This window comes from Phyllobates terribilis, unplaced genomic scaffold (genome assembly GCF_046119375.1).
Source record: "Phyllobates terribilis strain yellow unplaced genomic scaffold, ASM4611937v1 Scaffold_2__4_contigs__length_985480577, whole genome shotgun sequence".
Lineage (NCBI taxonomy): Eukaryota > Metazoa > Chordata > Amphibia > Anura > Dendrobatidae > Phyllobates > Phyllobates terribilis.
In genome coordinates, this window is record NW_027362762.1 from 63147488 (window position 1) to 63172373 (window position 24886).

The following is a 24886-nucleotide window of genomic DNA, read 5'->3' on the forward strand; positions in this document are numbered from 1 at the left end:
GTTCGTCGAAGACTTTCCGGAAAGCCGTGAGAAAGGCAGGCAAGTCGGACACCAGGGGGTCTCCTCTCTCCCATAGAGGATTTAGCCAGGCCAGGGCCTCCCCGGTGAGATGGGACATGATGAAGGCAATTTTGGCCCGGTCGGAGTTAAACTGGTGGGACAATAGTTCAAAGTGCAGGGTGCACTGATTTATGAAGCCCCGAGCCTGGGCGGAGTCGCCTCCGAAGCGAGGAGGTGCAGAAAGCCAGGGTCCGGGGTAGGATACCATGGTATTAGTGGGCAGCGGAGCTGCCGGATTGCGAGTCATGGCACTGGCGGAGGTTGCTGGTGGAGCAGTCAGAGTGTCCAGGCGAGAATTGACATTCCGCAGGTGACCCAGGATGGACTCCTGTTGGGACCTCTGACGGGACAGTTCATGACACAGGTCCGAGAGCGAGGGAGCTTTGGTGCCACCGGGTTCCATGGCCCGAGCAAACTGTAACGGGTCTGGGAGGCGGAATCTCTGAGCTACTATACAAGGGGGCGGTCCTTGTAAGGGAGCAGGTGGCGACCAGGCAGGCAGTCACAGCAGATGACCGGGACAGTCTCTGGAAGAACGGGCAGGAGGTCACGGCAAGTGACCGGGGCAGTCTCTGGATGAACGGGCAGATGGTCACGGCAAGTGACCGGGGCAGTCTCTGGATGAACGGGCAGATGGTCACGGCAAGTGACCGGGGCAGTCTCTGGATGAACGGGCAGATGGTCACGGCAAGTGACCGGGGCAGTCTCTGGGTAAAGGGTTGGTACGACCTGTGGCGGCTGATGGTAGACGTGAGCTCCCAGGTGAGCAGGTGAGAGTCTCTGGATAAACGGGTGGTCACGGCATGTGACGGCAGAGCCTCCAGGAAGACCAACAGACAGGCGGCAGATGAGCGCTCCCAGGTGAGCGGGCAGAAGTCTCTGGACAGGCGGGTGGTCACAGCACGTGACGGCAGAGCCTCCAGGTAGGCTAGGAGACAGGCAGCAGATGAGCGCTCCCAGGTGAGCGGGCAGGAGTCACTGGACAGGCAGGTGGTCACAGCACGTGACGGCGGAGCCTCCAGGTAGGCTAGCAGGCAGGTAGCAGATGTGCGCTCCCAGGTGAGCGGGCAAGCTGGTCCATAGACAGACTGACAGGAGTTGGAAGGCAGACCGTCGGACTTCAGGCAAGCAAGCAGGTAGCTGATGTGCGCTCCCAGGTGAGCGGGCAAGCTGGTCCTTAGACAGACTGACAGGAGTTGTAAGGCAGACCGTCGGACCTCAGGCTAGCAGGCAGGTAGCAGAATATCAGGCAGGAATAAGACAGCAAGCTGACAGGAATCTGGCAGGTATCTGGCAGGTAACTGGCAACGGGACCTGAGGGCTGAAGCAGAGTAGTGAACAGTGCAACAACATTGCTCGGGCACCTCCATTTTGGAGGAGGTGCCTTATATATGGTGAAGTCCTCCGGCCATTGGCCGGGGACTCCTTAGGACGGCGCGCGCGGCCCCTTTAAGAGGGAGGGAGAGCGCGCGCGCCCTAAGCACAGTGGCCGGGAAGGAGCGCGCGCTGCCAGCAGAGCGGAGGAGGACGCCGGGCACGGAGCAGAGAGGTGAGGGGAACAGCGTCCCTGCCTAGCAGAGGGCAGGGACGCCGGCGCTACACTCACGTAAGAAGAGAAAGCAGAAAGCAGAGATGGGTTACCGCTGACTCAAGAATCAGTAGAATCCCGTATCGCGAAAGAATCCCCTTCCCCCTCTGACCTCTCGTCATAGTCTTCATCAGAGTCTTTGGAAAATAATGGAGGGGGTAGGCCTTGTTTTTCGGTTGACAATACAGAAAGATTAGATTAGTCAAGACTATTAGAGTAACCATGGGTATTGCCGATGCCAAGGCTCCCAGAACAGTTCAGGATATCATGTTCGGGGGCCTTTATCAGAAGAAAAGACGCACATTCCCAGTTAATGAGAGGATCAAGACTCTTATAGATAGGGAGTGGAAAAAGCCAGAAAGCAAGGGCCAGCTGCCTTCTTCTTCTAAGCGGAGGTACCCTTTTGAAGAGGAGGATGCAGCCAAGTGGGACAAAACCCCTAAAATTGATGTGGCCATCTATAAATCCTCTAAAAGATCCACATTGCCTTTTGAGGATTTGGGGGCCCTCAAAGATCCGCTTGATAAAAAGGCGTAGTCTTTTCTAAAACAGGCCTAGGAGTCCTCAGCAGGGGCTCTGAAACTGGCAGTGGCGGCCACCTGCACGCCAGGTCCATGATGATCTGGCTACAGCAGTTAGAGGACCAGATTAAAGGGAATGTCCCTAGGGATAAGATTCTGTCGGGTCTTTCTCTTATGCAGTGGGCGGCTGCATTTCTTGTGGATGCATAGGCAGATTCAGTTAGGCTGGCTGCCAGGTCAGCAAACCTTTCCAATGCAGCCAGTAGGGCATTAAGGCTCAAGGGCTGGCCAGGTGATGTGCAGTCTAAATCAAAGCTCTGCTCAATCCCATGTGAAGGAGACTTTCTTTTCGGGAAAGGCTTAGATGACATCCTGGATAAGGCCGCGGACAAGAAAGACGGGTTTCCTAGTGTATCTGTTCCCTGATATAAGACCTCCTTTCGGAAAAGGAAATATAATCGAAGCAAATTTTCCTGAGACCAAGGTAGTTGGAGAGATAACAAGCCGAATAACAGAGGCTTAATGTTCGGGGGTCCATCCTCGGAGAGTAAAAAAGCCCCTAAGTGACGGGCCTCCCCAGGAAGGAGGAAGGTTGTCCCACTTCCTTCCCGCCTGGGAAAAGATCTCATCCAGTGCTTGGATTTTAGGGATAATCGGAAAGGGGCTGAAGTTGGAATTCAAAACCATTCCCAGAGACACCGTCAGGTTTCAGGCCCCAGAGGCCTAAGAGAACAGCAGGAAGTACTCACTCTGGTCGTGAAGGGGGTTTTAGTAGTAACACCAGTACCCGAGCAAGGGAGAGGGTTTTACTCAACTCTCTTCCTAATAAAGAAAGCGGATGGCTCCTTCAGAACTATTGTCAACTTGAAAAAGCTGAACGACCATTTAAATTTACAGGCCATTCAAGATGGAGTCAATAAGATCGGCCATAAAGCTTTTGTTTCCAGAGTGTTACATGTGCGTCCTCGATTTGAAGGACGCCTACTACCACGTCCCAATATTTCCTGCACACCAACAGTATCTGAGGGTAGCTGTACATTTCTGCAAGCACATAAAGCATTTTCAGTTTGCAGCTCTTCCCTTTGGCATCTCCATGGCTCCAAGGGTTTTCACAAAGATTATCCTAGAAGTCTCGGTACATCTAAGGGAGAAGGATATTCTAGTCATCCCTTACCTGGACGATTTTTTGGTAGTGGGCAGATCAAAAGAACTCTGTGCACTGGCTCTGGCGGAAGTCATGGCCAGTCTAAATAGTTTGGGATGGATCCTAAATTTATTAAAATTGAAACTAGAACCAAAGAAGGTTCAGTCCTTTTTGGGTCTCATTTTAGACTCAGAGAACCAGACTTGTCTTCTACCAGAGGACAAGAAATTGAGGATCAATTCCCTCATCTCACGCATAATCAGCAATCCATACATGACCCTGAAAAATGCAATGTCTCTATTGGGTATGATGACATCTTGTATCCCAGAAAGTACAGTAGGCCCAGTTTCATTCCAGATGTTTACAGCAGGAGATCCTGACGGCAGACAAACAGCTCAGAGGTCACCTGGATGGAAGAATATCCCTTCGGTAATCAACTCGTGGGATTGGTGGATGAATCCGGTAAATCTATCTCTGGAGATTCCTTGGTCGTTCCAGGTAACAGATACGATTACAACAGACGCAAGTGCAGAAGGCTGGGGAGCTCACCTGAGAGACCATTCAATACAAGACCTCTGGTCAGACAGTGAGACGTGTCTCTCCTCCAACATGAGGGAGCTGTGGTCAGCCAGAAATGCAGTAGTAGAGTTCAGTTCTCAACTTCGGGGTCAACACTTCCGGATAACGTCGGACAACTGAACAACAGTCGCCTATATCAATCGTCAGGGGGGAACAAGATCCCTTCCTCTGATGTTAGGGACAGAACAGATCCATCATTATGCAGAGAATCATCTATTTACGCTTTCGGGGCTGCATATAAGAGGAGAAGAGAACGCAAGAGCCAATTTTCTAAGTCATCACATTTTGAAACAAGGAGAATAGGAATTGAATCCAGCGATATTCCAGCAGATTGGGGCAACCTTAGATAGATCTGTTTGCGAACAAAAGCAAACCAAAGTCTTTTGCTCCTTAAATCCAAAGGAGAAGCCTTTTGCTGTGGACGCACTGCAAATTCCCTGGAACTTTACCCTGAACTATGCATTTCCCCCTCTAATGCGGATTCCTACTATCCTGAGGAAGATCCGAGAAGAACAGGCGAGGGTTATATTGATCCCCCCGTTTTGGCCCAAGAGAGGATGGTTCACCTGGATGAAGAGGATATCCCAATCGGAACCATGGGTCCTTCCGGACACCGCAGATCTCCTCAGGCAGGGCCCAGTCTTCCATCCCCAGAGATCGGGTCTGCATTTGACGGCCTGGATTTTGAAAGGTCACAGGAGAGGTTTTCTCCAGGTCTAGTCGCTACTCTACTGGCAAGTAGGAAGCCGGTGACTACTAGAATCTATGGCAGAACCTGGCCTAAATTTCCGTCTACCTCGGGTCAGTCCGCCAAAGGGAGGGTTCCTATTGGGGCCATCCTGGAGTTCCTTCAGAAGGGCTTAATCATGGGGTTAGCTACCAGTACCCTTAAGGTACAAGTATCAGCCCTGGGGGCACTATATAATTGCGACTTGGCAGCAAATAGGTGGATCACTAGATTCATTAAAGCTTGCAGTAGATCTAAACTCATCCCTACTTCAAGGATGCCTCCATGGGACCTTAATCTGGTTCTGGAGGCGCTAACCAAGCCTCCCTTTGAGCCCTTAGAGAAGGTTTAGTGATGTGCACGTGCTATCAGTAAACCATCCGTTCACTCAAGTGTCTATGGCTAGAGTAACCTTAAGACCAGACCCGACCTATCTTCCAAAAGTAGCCTCCAAATTCCATAGGACACAAGTACTAACTCTCCCTTCCTTCTATCCTGATCCTAGAAATTCAGAGGAACAAAGGCTTCACACTCTAGATGTAAAGAGGATATTAGTCCAGTATTTGGAGGTGACATAGGCCTGGAAGAAAAGTGACGCCTTATTCATCTCATTTCAGGGGGCTAGGAAGGGGCTTAAGGTTGCGAGGGGGACTATAGCTAGGTGGGTCAGAGACACCATTGGTTTAGCGCACTCCTCTAGCAATCTGCCAGTTGCAGAGAACCTGAAGGCCCACTCCACCAGGGCTGTAGCTGCTTCCTGGGCTGAGAAGTCGGATGTGCCCATCGACATCATATGTAACTTGGTCATCCCCCTCTACATTCTACAAGCATTACCGCCTTGATCTTTCCTCTTCTACTGATCTGTCCTTTGGGAGGAAGGTGTTGCAAGAGGTGATCCCTCCTTCTAGTGTCTGATCTCTCTAAATCTCTCAGGTGGTGCTGTCATGGGAGAAGGGGAAAAAATCCTAGTTACTTACCGGTAATGGGATTTTACAGAGCCCATGACAACACCCTATTAATTACCTCCCCTCTATCATTTATGGTGTGCACTTCTAAGGGTGTTTTATAAAGAAATGTTTTGGGGGTAGCTGTGTACTAACCTATTTTTCGGAGGCCCTCTCATACTCTGAAACAAAAACTGATGCGGAAGAGAGGTACCGCCTTTTTAATCAGTAGGTTCCTGTCCTTGGTGGGCGGATACCATCTCTCAGGTGGTGCTGTCATGGGCTCTGTAAAATCCCGTTACCGGTAAGTAACTAGCATCTTTTCTGGTGTAATGTGTTACTTAGCTCTCAGGGTGCTGTAGGTTAGGGAATTTTAGGGCAGAATAGAAACTGGTGTAATTGACGGATTGGAAATTTCACTATGTACAAATATTAACAGTTTTGACAGCAGAGGAGGTGGGCCAAACAGATTGTTGACTCCAGCTCATGATGTCGCTGTCAGAGAGTACATCATCCTGCTGTGATTGAGATGAGTGATGGAACATGAACTGCATTATGCCCTTTGCTTCCTCCTAGCCTATGCATGGTTGCTGCTAGCACTACGGGTGGGGTTAGAGCTGCTGCTAGCGGCAACCACATTATCGGTGAGATTGTTTTTTTTTTTTAATCACCCTTCCACATCTGATGCCCACGCCATATTTTGGTGTAGCATACATTTTGGATAAAAGTTTAACATTTAATTTGTTTCTAAACTTTGTTCACAAACCTAACCAATTGGCTGGAACCAGAAAATGTAGGTAGAATCACTTCCCACAAGCAAGCACGTGTAACCGGCCTCTATACATGGGTGGCATGTGCATAAGTCTAATTATAGACTATTGGAGCAATGAAGAGGGCTCAAAAAATCTTTTTAAACAATGTGCACACCTTGGTAGGTAAACAGTTGTGTTTAAGTTTCAGGATTAGGGAGGTTTCTTAAAAAAAAAAAATGGCGAGTCCAAAACAGAAACAAGCCTTGAATACAGAATTTGGATTTAGTTGCAAAATCTGCAATGAGCGATTAAATACCACCCTTGCTTGCTGGCATAGTGTGAAAATAAAACAAAAAAAGCAACTATTAAGGTGCTGTTGCTGCTGCTATATATCGCACAAGTATTAATTCACAGTCACACACCGAGTGGTGATGATGAGACGCTACAACATTTCAATATATATCACTTTAAATACTTTTGTGTCCAAAAATGACAAAAGTGTTCTATTAGTGATACCTTTTAGAATACCTTTGTCATTTTCGGGCATAAAAGTATTTTCATCGATTTTTCTGGCTAACATGGTACCACAATATTTTTTTTTTTTATTGTACATCTCTATATATCACTGGAATGTTGCATTTCTATTGCCTAAGACTATTAATCCCATTTTCAATGTAGTACATCAGCACTAAAATAGTACATCAAAATTACTTTTTCTGTCCCTATGCTGGGTGCTCTGAGCTCCTATTCTTAGACAGTACAAGCGAAAAATGGTGTACGCTAGCTCCCCTCTATGTTTTATACTGTCTATGATAAGCCCCCCTGATTGGCTGTGCAACACCATGTGATCAGATTACTGCTGGGCATTTTGGGGGAAGCCTACGCTGCCACGCCACAAGTCATTAACCCGCTCACTGAGTGTGCAGCATGTGAAATGGCGCTGGGAATTTTTTTTTTTTCGTGACGATCTTAGCGAATCAAATTACAGATTGTTCAAATTCTTCTGGAACCTCAGATCTCAGGAAATTTGACTTGCATTTGATTCTCCGCGGATCGATCTCTAATAAATGCTAATTGTTGCAATAACCTTTAAAAAAATAAATATATTTAACCACTGTTGGACTGATATAAAAGTCGTGCTCTACCTGCTTAAGTATTTGATTCTGAAAATATTGTAATAAACCTACATTATTTTTTTTTTTTGCAGTTGTTTTGCAAGATCCATTAGTGTCAATAAATGTCATCGGTCCATTACATTTAACACCGCTGGATGTCTACTGTGAAATGCATGTAATCGCTCAATGCTTTGTAGCAGGTTACAGTGTAATGAGTAATACCATAAAGAATGGACTGTCAAAACTGCGACCTAGAGCAGCCTACGGGTAAATGGTGACCTATAAACAACATCTGGAAGGAGGACGCTTTCTAAGATTGTAAATGGGATCTGGAAATAGCAGTAATTACCTTTTATAACACTCGTTGTTCATTATCAATTTGGACATGGTTGTATGCACCCTGCATTAATAGTGGCCTAAATGACTAAGAATTACAAATGATCATTGTTCTCTTTGTCACAAGGGGACATTTATTTTGCATCTTTCCATATTATAACTTTGGAGTTTAATTCTAGCAAACAAAAAGACATAAATAACATATAAAATAATACATGCATCAAGTCATATCTCCTTAAGGGGATGTTCCTTTCATAGGCAATTAGAGAATATTTACAGCGTATTCCATAATGCATGATAATTGTGTGTCCAACCTCTGGCACCTGTTGGGAAGAGGGGAGACATTTTGCAACACCCATAGACTTTTAACTGGAGAGGGGGTCCCATTTGGATACAGTCCTCTCGGGTAGTATATGGAGAACGTGGCATCAGGGAATCAGAAAATGGGTCAATGGGCGCCTATTCTAGTGATAGGTAGGATCCCTAGAGTGTTTCATGTCACAAGTTTAAGCAAATCCTGTGGATATACCATAATTACCTAAAATGGGAATATCCTTTAACAATATTTTACTTTATATGTGTAATATTAATATGTTATTTATGTGCTTTTTTACATGCGATTCAAGATCAATTTTAATGGGTAGGTCAATTGTCCAGCTTCATAGGAAGTCCTAAAAAAAGGGTCTACTGTCAGTTTGTGTGGCCTGTAGAAAGTAGTTCCACTAACGATATTGATGACCTATGCGTTATCAATATTACATATGGGTCTGATACTCGGCACCCCCACCGATCAAAAGTGCAGTTGTGGAGCTTAAGAGCTTAGCTTTATCACCTGTGTAGTGGCCACTGCCAAGTGCTGCAGATCAGCTCCTATTCATTTGGAGGATATGCTATCTCATCAATGTGAAAACAGTGAAATGACCCTTTAATTTAGTCTGAAAGGTGTATGTTAGAAGGGCTGCTAACTAGGGTATGCCATCACTTGGAACAAATTCTAACAATTCCACTCTTCCTCTTAATGGATGGACTGCAGCGCTGCATCCCATTCTTAATTTCCCTGAAGTCTACAACCAGCCCCGTTTTCTTCTGGACCGCACTTCAGGACACCGCTGTGAAGGAAACAACGTTGAGGGGTTGCACTGATGCAACACTCAATCAATGCTGTGGCCCCTTTATTTTTACGATCAGTAGGGGTCATTTTCTGAATCAGTAGGGGTCCTAGCAGTTGGATCCCCACCTATCAAACAGATAAAATATCCCAGAGATAAAGCAGTAATTTAACAAGATGGAAATCCCCCTTTTAATCACAACTGGACAACATTTTCCATCTCTTGCTCTGCACTGGTCTGTACTGTGGCATTATTTGGGCACTCTTATTTTGACGCTGTAAGGGAGTCCTATATGGAATGATATGGTGGCATTATTTAAACCTTCTAAATCTATGGCATTATTATGTGGGGCATAAAAAAAACTAAAAAATATTTAATCTCAACACTTACCATTGTCAATGTGAATGGATGGTTTTCCAGTGCGGAGACTCTTGGGCATTGCAGAATGATGTACTAGAAAATTGAGAGTGCACAGGATTACAGGTCAATAAAGGAGCAACAAACGTTAACATTCTGCCTTCATTATACCATTACCTCGGGAAGCTCAAAGCACCCATGGGATGAGGGCAGAGCATTACATTTTTGCTGGCAAAGCTCTAGTACCACCACCTGTCACGTAGTTCTAAAGGGTTATTCCCATCATTAAAAGTAATCAATTATGTGGATTGGTGGAGGGGGGGGGTCTGGGACCCTCACCGATCCAGAGAACGGGGCTGTGAAATGCTTCATCGGAATGAAATCGTAACCAAAATTTCTGGAAATGTTAGATGGCTGCACTCTGCCTTCTCCAGCAGTCCCGTAGAAAGTTAATGGAGCATGCGCGGGCCGCTCCATTCCAAAGGAGTTTTCAGAGCCCTTTTCTCAGGATTTGTGGGGTGTCCCACCAATCCGCAAATTATCACCTGTCCTAAAATTTTCATGATAGTAATAACCCTTTAATTGCCAGCTGGTTCAATACTAGGTAAGTGGCAAATCCATGTCCATAGGTTTGTTGTATGTTCATAGGTTGAGAAATAGGTCACCACTTTGCTCCCGAATACTGAATCTTAGCAGAGAATGATCTGTATTTTATTTTTGTACCTGCAGTACATGAAGAAAAGATTTGGTTCCTATTTTGCTCACCTGACCAGGTCTTGCTTTGAAATAATCTTTAATCATTCTGATTTCAATAACATTACAAGGATGGTGTATGACAGAGGTGATGGTCACCGGCTTAGTGCTTCGGAAGAATCGATATAATCGTTCTGCGCAGTACAGGCATAAGGGTGCTGAAATCCACAACCAAGTCTAAAAAAAAAAGGAGAACCGAGAAAATCCCATAAGAAAATCAAGGAGACGGCATGGTGGAAGTGCCACACTACAACCTTTCTACCATAAGTGTCTTTAGAATCAAATATATAGGGTGTAGCCCAACTTTGGTATCGGCCTGTGTGTCCTTCCTTACTTCACTCTTGGCTCAACACAAAGAGGAGTGCTGGCAATGACCAACATTGAATAAAAATGGTAATTTGAGATAATCTGTCAGGAGATGTTTATGTTTCACATGTCTATATGTGGCCAGGCAGTAAGTGTGACGTGAAGAGCAGTCTGTGAAGGGTTTTTCTAGAATGTTGTGAGAACATTTTGCAGAAAGGTAAATATGGACACCCTTGAGATACCCTTATAATAAGCACAAAGGTGATTAAGCAGTTGAGCATCAAAAACTATCACTGGGGAAAAAGAGGTCTTTCTACAGATACAATGATGAATATGCAACGAATATAATAATGAATATAACATTATGCAAGAGGGAAAATTGCATAGATTAAGCATCTCCAGCAGCCTGCATTGATAGCTAGGAGGTCAGCGTCTTACTCTTTAGTCCTTGTGGCAGTCACACTAGGATTATACATCATTACTAAAAGAGGTTGTCTAGCTTAAAAAATACATTTAGATCTGTGTCTAATAAATAAATATAGCACTTACTAATGTACTTATATCAGAAAATGTGTCCCGATCAGGGGCGTAACTATAATATGTGCAGGGGCAGCATTCGCATCCGGACCCTGGAGCTTAGAGGGACCCAAAAGGTTCCTTCGGCCCATAGATGAGTCCCTTTGGAAAAGATTAACACTTTTAAAAGACCTGCAATAGTTGGGGGCCCTGTTGGAGATTTTGCATTGGGACTCTTCAATGGTCCCGATTTATAGATACAGATCTAGAAAAGGTTATGTTGACTCATATTATACAGCACTGGGATATTAAGGCACTATAAACTGTAATTTGTCACCCAACTTGATATCGGACAACAGCTTGTGCAATGTTCAGTTATCTTAATCCTCTTAGAGAGTTATTCTCAACATGTGTCTTCAGGAGTACACAGCTCTCCGGCCTCTTCACTTCCTTGTTGCTGGATGGGAGGACATTCATCATTGAGTTACAGTTCTGGTTTAGTAGCATCATCCTGCTGCTGATCTTATCGGGCTACTCTGACATATTCAGGTCTGTCAGTAGCTTGTTCTGAAGTCCCCTTATTATCACTGTATTTGCATACAGGGATAACAGTGCATTTGAACAAGCACTTGGAAAGTGAGCAGTGAATAGGAGTACTGCTCTACTACCAGCCGATAGTAGGGGCAGAGATCTGGTGATTTTGCAGGACTGATAATAGCAGCTCTGGATCAGTAGCTGAAAGAGGGAGGTGAGAAGTTTTCTAATTGCTGTATAGAAATTAATGGGCTAGAGGGGTAACTGGGATCTCAGGAGTTAACTCCGCAGTCTGGAATATAGCTACTGCACATTCTTTGGCTATGGTGATCAGTCTCCTTGGCAATACGCATTAAACAATGCAAGACAAAAGTTCTCATAGCAGCAGAACAATAGCTGATAGAAACTTGCAAACTTGATTATTTTCATGGTGTCTAAGTAACTAGACAACTTTCATAACATGAGAATAACCCTTTAAGTGACATAACTTTGTGCGACAAGTTATAAAGATGGATGCTTGTGAGTGAAAGTAACCTCTGCTGCATCTTTAGGAGTGTGGTCCCAGGTTCTGGCAGCTCCACATTTGGATGGGCTCATCTTTAGTTGGTCCATCATCAGTCTTGGGACTGGATAAGTCAATTTGAATGTGCCTTATCCTATTGGTTCCCATAAGAGAAGATGCATCTAGGAAGGTAGCCTCTTAGATCTTTTGATCCTTACTAGTGATGAGCGAGCACTAAAATTCTCGGGTACTCATTGCTCGGGTCGAGCAAATTGGAATACTCGGGTGCTCGACCCAAGCAACGAGCCCAATGTAAGTCTATGTGAAACTCGAGCATTTTTCAGGCGGCTCCCCCCGGTGGTCTGCAGAGGGCCTAAAAATTGCCCAAATCGATGGGAACAGTGCTCAAATGACATGGGAACAGCATGGGGGAGACCCATGGAAGCATTTCTGACTCCCAGATCACTGCTGTCAACAACGTTGTCAGAGTATTACGCCACTTTTAAAGACTCACAATAAAACATACAAAAACGAAACCAGAATGGATTTTCCTGGGAAATATGTTAAGGAACATCCTTTCCAGGGTAATGACTTGTATATAAGGCAAGATAAATAACCAAAAACAAAAATACTCCTCCACAACTTGGCCTATGTTCACATGTATTGTTTTTTTATGCGTTTTTGCACTTTTGAATTGCTTTCAACCAAGACAAATGCATTCACCAGGAAATGTAATTTTAACATTTTACAACCTTATCTGGCCATGTGGTGTGTGACACATCATCAGACACATGCATACAGCGCTGAAAAGACATGGGAACAGCATGGGGAAGACCTCTGGAAGCATCTCTGATTCCCAGGTCACTGCCTAAAAGTGTGCCCATCATAAGTGATGCTTGGCGCATGCGAAGATGTCTCCCGCCATGCACCTGTCGCTGCAGGCTTCTAACAATCACCGTCCACGTCCTTGTTCCACTGCAGCGTTCAGTTGTCCCTACCCCATTTCTTGGAATGCAAACGCAAGTATGCAGCCAGCCACCTACCAATCAACAGGCGGCAATACTATACTGCCAGATTTTTGACAGCTGCTTGCACTTGAAATGTGGCCTTTTAGGCTGGTGGAGGCGGAAGCTTTTCACAACCTCATGCCTGGGGCGGCCGGGTGTCCATACTCGGTTCCCAGCCGCCACTATATTTCCTGGTATTGCCTCCGCCTTCCACAAGCACGGGCCCCACAACATTACCCGTGCCCTTCCCAGTGCACTTACTGGGAAGGACCGCCTAACCACAAACACGTGGACAGGTGAATGTGGCCAGGGACGGTACGGAGCCAGTCCACAACTTTTTTTGCTAAGAGTTGTATTTAGCTCGGTGAAAGGACTCGCATAGAGGGAAACCGTATCTACCCTGCGTGTCATTTCTCCCAGGAAGTCCTGTAATTGAGCTTGTTGCAAAAGCAGTCAAAATCAACTAGCACTTGTCGGTGGTATTTTGACACACACATCTTTCTTTGTGCATTTAATTTCTTGAATACAGAGTTGGACAATGGCATGATCTGTAATGCGTTTTGAGAAATAACATGCATAAGCATGGCCGATCCACATTAAAAAAGCAGCCATAGAGTGTCCGGGAACCTTCCCCCACGCTTTTCTTAGCCAGGGCTGCTTTTTGGCAGGGTTGGACGGGCTCACCAGAGAACCGGAGACTCCTCTGGCAGGCCCTGGTTTCTCCTTCAGGAGAGTTCATAGTGCCGAGGTAAGACCATGATGATGATAGAGGCCACCATCTGCTTAGTTTTCTGTTACTTGGAATGCAAGTGCAAGTATGCAGCCAGCCACCCACCCACCCACAGGCCGCAATACTAAACTACCAGATTTCTGGGCAGCTCTTTGCACTTGAAATATGGCCTTTTAAGCTCGTGGAGGCGGAAGCTTTTCACAACCTCATGTCGGCAGCGGCCTGGAGTCCATACTCTGTCCCCAGCCACCACTATATTTCCCGGTATTGCCTCCGCCTTCCACAAGCACGGGTCCCACAACATTACCCGTTCCCTCCCCAGTGTACTTACTGGGAAGGACCGCCTAACCACAAACACGTGGACAGGTGAATGTGGCCAGGGACGATACTGAGCAAGTCCACAACTTTTTTGGCGGAGAGTTGTATTTAGCTCGGTGAAAGGACTGGCATAGAGGGAAACCGTATCTACCCTGCGTGTCATTTCTCCCAGGAAGTCCTCTAAAGATGCTTGCACTTGAAATGTGGCCTGAACATTACTGCTGGTACTTTTCTGTGGGAATTTGCTTGCCTCCTACCAGCCTGGAATATTTCCAGCAAACTATGGTACGATGCCATGGTATTAGCACTGCCCCCAGTACCAGTAGCGAAGCCATCCCCAATTTCCTTCTCAGGAATTTTATTTGGTAGACTGAGTGGCTGCCCAAATACATTTTCTCACAAAGGAGCTGAAGATAGAGTGGCAGTAAGTGCAAGTTTCTCCAGCCTGTTAGATAACAGAGGGTGAACAGCAGCACATTGGATCAGTGGTTAGCACTGAAGCCTTGCAGAGGTGGGATCCTGGGTTCAAATCCCAGCAAGGACAACATCTGCAAGGAGTTTGTATGTTCTCCCCGTGTGTTTCCTCCTCAGTTAAAAAGCAGCCATAGAGTGTCCTGGAACCTTCCCACACACTTTTCTTAGCCAGGACTACTTCTCGGCAGGGTTGGACGGTCTCACCAGAGAATCCTCTGGTGTGCCTTGGCTTCTACCTCAGGAAGAGTTCATGATAGCGCTAACTTTGCAGCTGCTATGGGGCTCGAGTGGGTGAGAAAGGTTAGCCCTCAGAATCAAATCCTTTGGTGGGCACAATGTTTTTCAATCTGAAAACCTTCTCAGTGGGAGTTGTATTTAACCACAGCCATATTCTTCAGCTCTGTGAAAGGACTGGCATAGAGGGAAACCGTATCTACCCCAGCTGTCATTTCTCCGTCACCAGGTTCCGCCCATTGTCACACACGACCATGCCTGGCTGTATGTTCAGCGGTGAGAGCCACAGACCAGGCTGCTGTGTTACAGCTTTCAACAATGCAGCAGCGCTGGGCGGTTTGTCAATTAAGCATAAAGCATGTTATCTTCAGCACAGCCTGTTGCCCCTTGGCCAAGGCAGTGCTGCAGTGCTGTCAGCTTCTGACTGATGGGGTCATTTCAGAGATGGAGGAGTAGGTGCATGAGCTGAACAATGTGATTACATTGAGGTTAAATTGGTGACGCTGTGTTTTATACTAAAGAAATATCCTATTGTTTTGGGGTTTTTTACGTTATTTTTTAAGACAAATGCATTCACCGGGAAATGTCATTTTAACATTTTACAACCTTATCTGGCGATGTGGTGTGTGACACATCATCAGACGCATCCTTTTTTATTTATGATGGAGAGACTCTGAAAGTCATAAAGCCTATTTTTTATAAGGCCATCAGACGGCCCTTACTATTCTTAAAAGGCCAGCAGTCGGCCCTAGCTATTGTTACAAAGCCATCAGCAGGCTATGCTTTGTTGTTCCCATTATTAACAAGTGGGTCTCCTATACTGTTATTGCGTATCCAGTGACTGCAAGGGGTGCCAAAAATTTGGACGCAACCCAATACCCCTTTGAAGAGACATAGAGGAGGGTCTCAGTAAAAAAATGTTCCCATTATAAAGGAGCGGGTCTCCTATAGTGGTAATGCCCATGCTGTGACTGCAAGGGCTGACAAAATTTGGGAAAACCCCCACTAGGAATTTAAAGACACATAGAGCAGGGCCACAGTAACAAGGTACGACATGTTCCCATTAGAAAGGAGAGGGTCTGCTATACAGTTAGAGGGTAAGCAGTGAGTCCAACGGCTGACCAATTTTAGGAAAAACCCCACTAAGAATTTAAAGACACATGAAGCAGGGCCACAGTAACAAGGTACAACATGTTCCCATAAGAAAGGAGAGAATCTGCTATACAGTTATAGGGTATGCAGTGAGTCCAACGGCTGACCAATTTTAGGAAAAACCCCACTAAGAATTTAAAGACACACAGAGCAGGGCCACAGTAACGACAAATTCACATTAGAAAGGAGAGAGTCTCCCATAGTGTTGGCCTATGCAGTGAATGCAAGGGCTGCCAAAATTTTGGAGGCACTTCAATGCCCTTGGAAGAGACGTGGAGGAGGGCCTCATAAAAAAAATGTTCCCATTAGAAAGGAGCGGGCCTCCTATACTTGTAATGCCCATGCACTACCCCTGGGGGGTATACATGAACATACTGTATAAAAAAAAATTTTTAAGGGCATCATAAACACCCTTTAAAAAAATTAGGTGGGTGTTGCATCACGGACCACGGTCACCCTGGTGATATGGTGGTGGAGGATGAAGAGAAGGAGGAGGACAAGAGCAAATAGACAAAATCAGGAAGCGTATACCCATGTGTAGGTGTGAAAAGGTGCATGGGAATACACCTCCCATGAAAAGACACTGGATTTGAGTTTATGCCACGCTTCTATCATTTGGTGGTGTTGAGAAGTCTGGCCCAATCCAGCCCTTGTTCATTTTTATAAGAGTCAGCCTGTCAGCATTTTCAGTTGACAGGCGGATGCGCTTATCAGTTATAATTCCACCAGCGGCACTAAAAACCCGCTCTGATAAAATGCTGGCGACAGGGCAGGCCAGGACCTCCAAGGCATAGAGAGCCAGTTCATTCCACGTATCCAGCTTGGATACCCAATAATTATAAGGCATAGAGGAATCACGGAGGACATTGGTACGGTCGGCAAGGTACTCCCTCAGCATCTTCTCAAACTTTGCACTCCTTGTGAGAGAGTACCCCGCGCCTCAAGGCCTGTGCGATGGGAGGGTCTGAGAAAACTCTCCCAGAACTGTGACAGTGTTCCCCTGTCTCTGCTGGATTGAAGTTTTGTCTCTCTCGCCAGTACTCCTTGGTTGTCCAACGAAGTGTGCCCTCTGCCGCCAGTGTTTTCAGATGGGAATTTTTTTAATAGTTCCACAACAAGGGCCTTCTGTTACTGCCCCATTTTTGTAGACCTGTCCGCCTCAGGAATAAGAGATATAAAGTTCACCTTTTAGTGTGGGTGTAGAGTGTCACCAACCAGTAATGACTGTCACCCAAAATTTTGAGAACGCGAGGGTCATGGGAAAGGCAGCGTAACATAAACTCAGCCATGCATGCCAGACTACTAACAGGCAAGACTTCTGTGTCCTCACCAAGAGGATGACTGACCATGCTCTCCTCCTCCTCCTCCTCCTCTCTGTCCTCTGGCCTTCCATGCTGAATAGACGGTATGACAGCTGTGCAGGTAGTACCATCTATAGTCTATATTGCATGAAACTAGCTCCTGTCCTTCCTCCTCCTCCTCCTCATTGTCACCCAATCTATGTTGGGACGAGATGAGGCTTGGCTGTGTGTAATCACCCTGTATGGTTCCTTGCTCCATCTCATCATGCTCCGCCTGTAATGCATCCTCTGATTGTGAGCAGAGAGCGTTTCAGAAAACAGAGAAGCGGGACGGTGATGCTAATTATGGCGTCATCACCGCTCACCATCTTGGTGGAGTCCTCAAAGTTTTGGAGGATGGTACATATGTCTGACATCCATGTCCACTCCTGAGGTCTTATGTGTGGAGTCTGAACTGAATACCGACGGCCTTGTTGATGCTGGTACTCAACAACTGCCCTCTTCTGCTCACAAATCCTTCCCAACATCTGCAGTGTACAGTTCCAACGCGTGGGGACATCACACACCAGTCTGTGACCCGGAAGCTGCAAAGGCTGCTGAAACACTGCAAGGGCGACGGAAGCTGTAGCTGACTTTCTAAAATGGGCACACAGGCGGCATACTTTAACAAGCAGATCCGGCAGCTCAGGGTAGGATTTGAGAAACCGCTGAACCACGAGGTTAAGTACATGGGCCTGGCATGGTATGTGTGTGAGCTCGCCTCGCCTCAGAGCCGCCACCAGGTTCCAGCCATTGTCACACACGACCATGCCTGGCTGTAGGTTCAGCGGAGTGAGCCACAGATCTGCCTGCTTTTTCAGAGCTGTCCACAACTCTTCAGCATTGTGCGGTTTTTCACCTAAGCATATTAGCTTCAGAACAGCCTGTTGCCGCTTGGCCGAGGCAGTGCTGCAGTGCTTCCAGCTTGTGACTGATGTGGTCATTTCGGAGATGGAGGCTGAAAAGGAGGAGGAGGCTGAGGAGGATGAAGTGCAGGAGCTGTAGACCGGGGGGGGGTGGGGGGCAACCCTGATAGACCTAGGGCCCGCAATCCTTGGCGTCGGGAGGACTTGTTCCATCCAAAGTTCCGACTGGGTTCCGGCTTCCACTATGTTAACCCAGTGTGCCATCAGCGAGATGTACCGTCCCTGCCCACAAGCACATGTCCACGTGTCCGTGGTTAGGTGGATTTTACCGGTAACTGCGTTATTGAGAGCACGGCTAATGTTCGGGGACACGTGCTTGTGTAATGCGGGGACGGCACACCGGGAGAAATAGTGGCGGCTGGGGACCGAGTACCGAGGCACGGCCGACGCCATCAGGTTGCAGAATGCTTCAGTCTCCACGAGCCTAAAAGGCAACATTTCGAGCGCAAGCAGTCGTGAAATGTGAGAATTTAGTAGTGTGGCCTGTGGGGTGTTGGCTGCATATTTGCCCTTGCGTTCCAAGACTGGGGTATGAACAACTGAATGCTGTGCTGGGACAAGGACATGGACGTGCTTCCTGATGCTGCTACTTGAGAGTGTGCAACGACAGGTGCAGGGCAGGAGGCGTCTTCGCATGCACCATGGACAGGGGATTGGCTTGCATGCACAACAGCGTAAGAAGCAATGGTGCCACCCGCAGACACTGTTCCTGGACCCTGGGGTTCGGCCCACAAAGTCAGGTGCTTTGCTGCCATGTGCCTGATCATGCTGGTGGTGGTCAGGCTGGTCGTTTTGCCACCCCTGCTGATGCTGGCCTGGCAGGTGGTGCAAGTGGCCTTTTTGGGGTTATCGGCAGAGTCTTTAAAAAAACAACCAGACTCGGGAAGACCTAACAGTTGTACTGGCAACTTCCTTCGTGTTGGTGTTACAGGGAACGGTAGCCTGCTTTCTGTCTGCGGCCACCACACTGCTTCTTCCTGCCTGTTGGGGTGCTCTGCCTCCCACCCCCTGTGTGCTGCTGTCCTCGCTCTGCATGTCCTCCTGCCAGGTTGGGTCAGTTACTACATCATGCACCACCTCGTCTTCCACTTCCGCACCCTGGTCCTCCTCCTGACTTTCTGGCAATTGTGTCTCATCATCGTCCACCTCTTGTGACACTTTCCAACCGTCGCCTTCGTGTGACCGTGGCTGCTCAAATATTTGGGCATTGCTACAAGCAATCTCCTCTTGCCCACTTGAAGTGGACCGGGCGAGAGGCCCAAATCTATAATTGGAAAAGTGAACAGCTCTTCAGAGTGTCCAAGTGTGGGATCAGTTGTCTCTGGGTACTCGGCCTGGTGGGAGGAAGGAGGATCAGGGTGAGGAATATGCAGTCCAGACTCACGGCTACTGAGACTTGACCGTGTGGAAGACAGGGTGGTGGTGGTGGTGGCTAAGTGACTGGAAGCATTATCCGCTATCCAACCAACAACCTTTTGACACTGCTCTGGGTTCAATAGTGGTGTGCTGCGGTCCCCTAGAAATTGGGACAGGAAGGTCAGGAAAGAAGATGTGGGTGTTTGTTGTGGCACAATTTCGGCTTGCCCACGGCCTTGTCCTCAGCCTCTGCATGTACCATTACCATCACGTCCAGTTCCCGGTCCCTTGCCACGTGCCTTGCCCATTTTAAATGGAAGACAGTATCTTCCACACTCACTACAAATAACTGAGTTTGGAGCAAACTTGTATATGAGCCGTTTGACAGAAAAAACAGAGTTTTAAATACCTGGCCTGTAGGTAAGTAGTTTGAACAGCAAACTGCGGTGAATTGCTTCAATGACACAATAAAGGAAATTTTTAATGGAGGCCAGAAATGGCAATATTTTCTGACAGCGCATATGTGATCCGTGTGACGGAGAAAACAGTTTTAAATAGCTGGATTTCTAGCGCAGTAATATGAAAAGGACCTGGCTGTATTCTGCAGTGCCAACAAGCAAATGGCGCAGAAAAAATTGTGTTCTCTGGATTGATTTTTAAGCAAATAATGAGGATTAAGCTCCAAAGAAAAGTATTCCTGGCCCCTGAGACCTGGGCCTTTGTATAGAAATATCTAACAGCAGTAGAAGGCAGAATTGGAATGGAGCCTCTTTTGCTATATGCACTGCAGTCTGCTATATACCCTGCCTGCCTATATACACTGCCTGCCTGATATCTCTGCAGATGGATTAGTCCTCAGAAGGACTGTTTGTTAAGATGGATATGTATAATGTATGGTTGTTCTCCCTACACTACCTAAAACACAAGCAAATCTCTCCCTGACACAGCAGCAGCTCTCCCTACACTGTCTGATCCGGAGTGACTGTGACGAGCATGGCGGTGCCAGGTCTGATATAGACCTGATGACGCTGTGCGGCCAGCCAATCACTGAAATGCACACAACCAACATGGCTACGGCATTACAGTGAGTGGCAGGCAATCCCTGCATGTTCATTGGCTCTCTAAAGAGCACCAAACATGCAGGGAGGGGACCAGAGTTCCCACCCGAGCAACCCAGAAATACTCGGCGAGCGCCGAGCATCTCTAGCAGTGAGATGCTCAGGAGAGCACCGAGCAGTAGCGAGCATGCTCGTTCATCACTAATCCTTACTGAAAAATTACTGAGGCAAGCCAAGCCAATTGTACAAGTTTATGAAGGTATTATGGCTGACAGCAGTCGGCCAAAGGACTTTTCGTACGTCAGTGTTCACCCATCTCAGTTCACAAATAAAAAATTTTAAATAATGTTTTTAATGGTCAAAGTCTTGGGTGTTAAAGAAGTTGTCCACTACTTTATATGAACCCCCCAATGTATCCCCCTGGGGCTCAGAAGTGTTTTTGTAAAAACCTTGCGGTACCTTTTCTGCCTCTGAGTGGTGCAATCACTGGCCGCTCAGATGCATCCCGTGACCAGTCATTGATGGCACGTCAAGTGAGGCGTGACATCAGTGACGTGCACATCAAGCATCCACCGCACACTTTCCCAATGAATGAGGAGAGGGAGAGCGCGCGGTGGATGCCGGGTGTGACGCTCGGGGTAACCCTGCCCACAACCCAGCAGCCACCGGTGGAACGCGGAAGAGGGACCCTCGGCTGCAGCCAGCACTTGTAGTGATGTCAGCAAATGTCAGAGCTGGCTGCCGCCGGGGGTCACGTGGTGCCTGTGAGCGGCCAGTGATAGTGCCGCTCACAGGCAGAAAAGGCACCACAAGGTATTTAGAGAAACACTTATGGGCCCTGGGGGAATACATTGGGGGATCATATAAAAGTAGTGGACAACCCCTTTAATGTTAATATTCACCAAAAGTTTAATAATTGTTGCATGCCATAGTCCCTCAAAATTATATCCTTAACCACTTCGCACCAGAGCCAGTTTTTGCCTTTGTGACCGGGCCAATTTTTTCAATTCTGACCACTGTCACTTTATGAAGTAATTACTCTGGAACGCTTCAACTGATTCCCCTTATTCTGAGATGTTTTTTTCGTGACATATTGTACTTCATGATAGTGGTAAAATTTCTTCGATATCACTTGCGTTTATTTGTGAAAAAAAATCGGAAATTTGGCAAAGATTTTGAAACTTTTGCAATTTTCAAACTTTGAATTTTCATGCCCTTCAATCAGAGAGATACAGTACAGACCAAAAGTTTGGATACACCTTCTCATTTAAAGATTTTTCTGTATTTTCATGACTATGAAAATTGTACATTCACTCTGAAGGCATCAAAACTATGAATTAACACATGTGGAATTATATACTTAACAAAAAAGTGTGAAACAACTGAAAATATATGTCTTATATTCTAGGTTCTTCAAAGTAGCCACCATTTGCTTTGATGACTGCTTTGCACACTCTTGGCATTCTCTTGATGAGTTTCAAGAGGTAGTCACTGGAAATGGTCTTCCAACAATCTTGAAGGAGTTCCCAGAGATGCTTAGCACTTGTTGGCCCTTTTGCCTTCACTCTGCGGTCCAGCTCACCCCAAACCATCTCGATTGGGTTCAGGTCTGGTGACTGTGGAGGCCAGGTCATCTGGCGTAGCACCCCAACACTCTCCTTCTTGGTCAAATAGCCCTTACACAGCCTGGAGGTGTGTTTGGAGTCATTGTCCTGTGGAAAAATAAATGATGGTCCAACTAAATGCAAACCGGATGGAATAGCATGCCGCTGCAAGATGCTGTGGTAGCCATGCTGGTTCAGTATGCCTTCAATTTTGAATAAATCCCCAACAGAGTTACTAGCAAAGCACCCCCACACCATCACACCTCCTCCTCCTCCATGCTTCACGGTGGGAACCAGGCATGTGGAGTCCATCCGTTCACCTTTTCTGCGTCGCACAAAGACACAGTGGTTGGAACCAAAGATCTCAAATTTGGACTCATCAGACCAAAGCACAGATTTCCAATGGTCTAATGTCCATTCCTTGTGTTCTTTAGCCCAATCAAGTCTCTTCAGCTTGTTGCCTGTCCTTAGCAGTACTTTCCTAGCAGCTATTTTACCATGAAGGCTTGCTGTACAAAGTCTCCTCTTAACAGTTGTCGAATAGATGTGTCTGCTGCTAGAACTCTGTGCGGCACTGACCTGGTCTCTAATCTGAGCTGCTGTTAGCCTGCGATTTCTGAGGCTGGTGACTCGGATAAACTTATCCTCAGAAGCAGAGGTGACTCTTGGTCTTCCTTTCCTGGGGCGGTCCTCATGTGAGTCAATTTCTTTGTAGCGCTTGATGGTTTTTGCAACTGCACTTAGGGACACTTTCAAAGTTTGTCCAATTTTTCGGACTGACTGACCTTCATTTCTTAAAGTAATGATGGCTACTCGTTTTTCTTTACTTAGCTGCTTTTTTCTTGCCATAATTGTTAGAACCTTGCTCTTAGTTTTTTTCCTTTGCTGGTCACATGACCTTGTTGGCCTATTTAATCCTGCTCCGCCCTTCTGGCTTTGCTGGACTTCATTGTATAACTACTTTCTAGCTAGCCTGTGCTCTGTATCTAACTCTGTTAGTTTGCTTGGTCTACGGACCTCTATGTTCTATATATTTTGTTTGTTCGTCTGTCTGCTACTATTTCTGTTAGGAGGTGTCCCATTTTCCTCCCAGTCCTTAGTACTTGTAGGGATTCCTTCCCCACATCTATAGGTCTCCGTACAGACTAGCTTAGGACTTTAGCAGGTCTGATCGTAGGATCAGATTCCCTGTTACATCGTAGGGATTCAGCTGAGTTCTATCGTAGGGACAGATCTCCTCTCTTTCCTTAGCTCTGGTAGCAGAACATAACAGTAAGTCCAGCCTGCAAATTCTCTAAGGAAAGATTTTTCTGTTCCATCATGGTGTCAGTTCAGGATTTGGCTCATCGCCTGCAGGGACTCTCTCTGGAGGTGGCCGAGCTCCGTCAGCACGTGAGTAACTGTCCTGGAGCACTTTTCTTGGAGCCTAAGGTATGTTTGCCGGATTTATTTTTTGGTGAACACCGAGAATTTTTTTCATTTAAAAATGCTTGCTTATTGTATTTTCGTTTGAGACCCAAGTCCTCTGGGGATGAATCCCAGCGCATAGGGTTCATAATGTCACTTTTGCGCAAAGAGCCTCAGGAGTGGGCCTTTTCTTTGCAACCTAGTGATACATGCTTCAGATCAGTGGATAGTTTTTTTTCTGCTTTGGGACTATTATATGATGATCCTGACCGTGTCGCATCAGCTGAGACTGAGTTGAGACGTTTGAAACAGGGATCAGGTAATGTGGAAAAATATTGTACTCATTTCCGTCGATGGTCTACTCAAACAGGGTGGAACGATTCTGCTCTGAAAAGTCTATTTCTTGCTGGGCTCAATGAAAGGGTTAAAGACCTGCTAATTGCTTATCCTACACCTGAAGATTTGCAACAGGCTATGCAATTAGCTATACGGGTGGATAGGAGACTGCGTGCAAGGGTCAATGAGAGCAAATCCTCTGCTATGTCAGTTTCTGGTTATGAGAATGTGTGTACTAACAGTGGTGAACCGATGGAGATTGGATCGGTGGCACCTCGCTCTCAAGAAAAAGACCGTCGATTTTCTGAAGGCTTGTGTTTCTATTGCGGAAAATCTGGTCATTTGATTAAAGGCTGTGAGCTTCGTATGAAGAAAGAAAAAAAAATGGTCAGTCATGCCCGTATTGCCTGTTTAAATTCCAAGGGTGTATTTTTAGCTGCTTCCACGATTGCTCAGGAGAAATTAATGGAATTTCGGGTGTTTGTCGATTGTGGGTCTACTCTGAATGTAATTGATGGGGGATTCTTGGAAAGACTCAATTTAAAACCCGAACCTTTATCATCCCCCATTGCTGTGGTTTCTGTGGATGGTTCCCCTTTGAAGAATATTACTCTCAAGGTCTGTGAATTTCCTCTCACTATTAATGGTGTTCACCATGAGAAATTGGATTTGGTAGTTTTGAATAACTTGCCTTCTCCAGTAATATTGGGATTGCCCTGGTTAAAATTTCACAATCCTGTACTGGATTGGTCTACCAGTGAAATTAAATCCTGGAGCCATAAATGTTATGACAAGTGTTGTAACGGGCGTATTGCAGCTTTGGATAGGGGAGAATTGCCTGTTCCTATTCAGGATTTTTTGGAGAGTTTTTTCTGAGAAGGAATCGCAGGTTTTGCCTCCCCATAGAGACTATGATTGTTCTATTGAATTTGTCCCTGGAGCGACTCTTCCTAAAAGTCATTTATTTAACCTTACTATTCCTGAGAGGAAGGCTTTGGAGGAATACATACAGACAAGTTTGGCCGCCGGTCACATTAGGCCCTCTAAGTCTCCTGTGGCGGTTGGATTGTGGCACCCCAGGGGTCTGGTTTCCACAGTAAT

General features: G+C 46.4%; 1 protein-coding gene across 3 annotated transcripts in view; it reads right to left on the reverse strand.

The window, feature by feature from the left end:
- The window catches only part of NOX4 (NADPH oxidase 4), a 310955-nt gene that overhangs the window by 165363 nt on the left and 120706 nt on the right, over positions 1–24886 (reverse strand). For all 3 annotated transcript variants that reach the window (XM_073662050.1, XM_073662052.1, XM_073662051.1), the window contains exons 10-11: positions 9998–10162; positions 9266–9328 (exon numbers count right to left, since the gene is read on the reverse strand). In XM_073662050.1, the coding sequence (XP_073518151.1) occupies positions 9266–9328; positions 9998–10162 (228 nt within the window). The remainder of the gene's footprint in view (positions 1–9265; positions 9329–9997; positions 10163–24886) is intronic.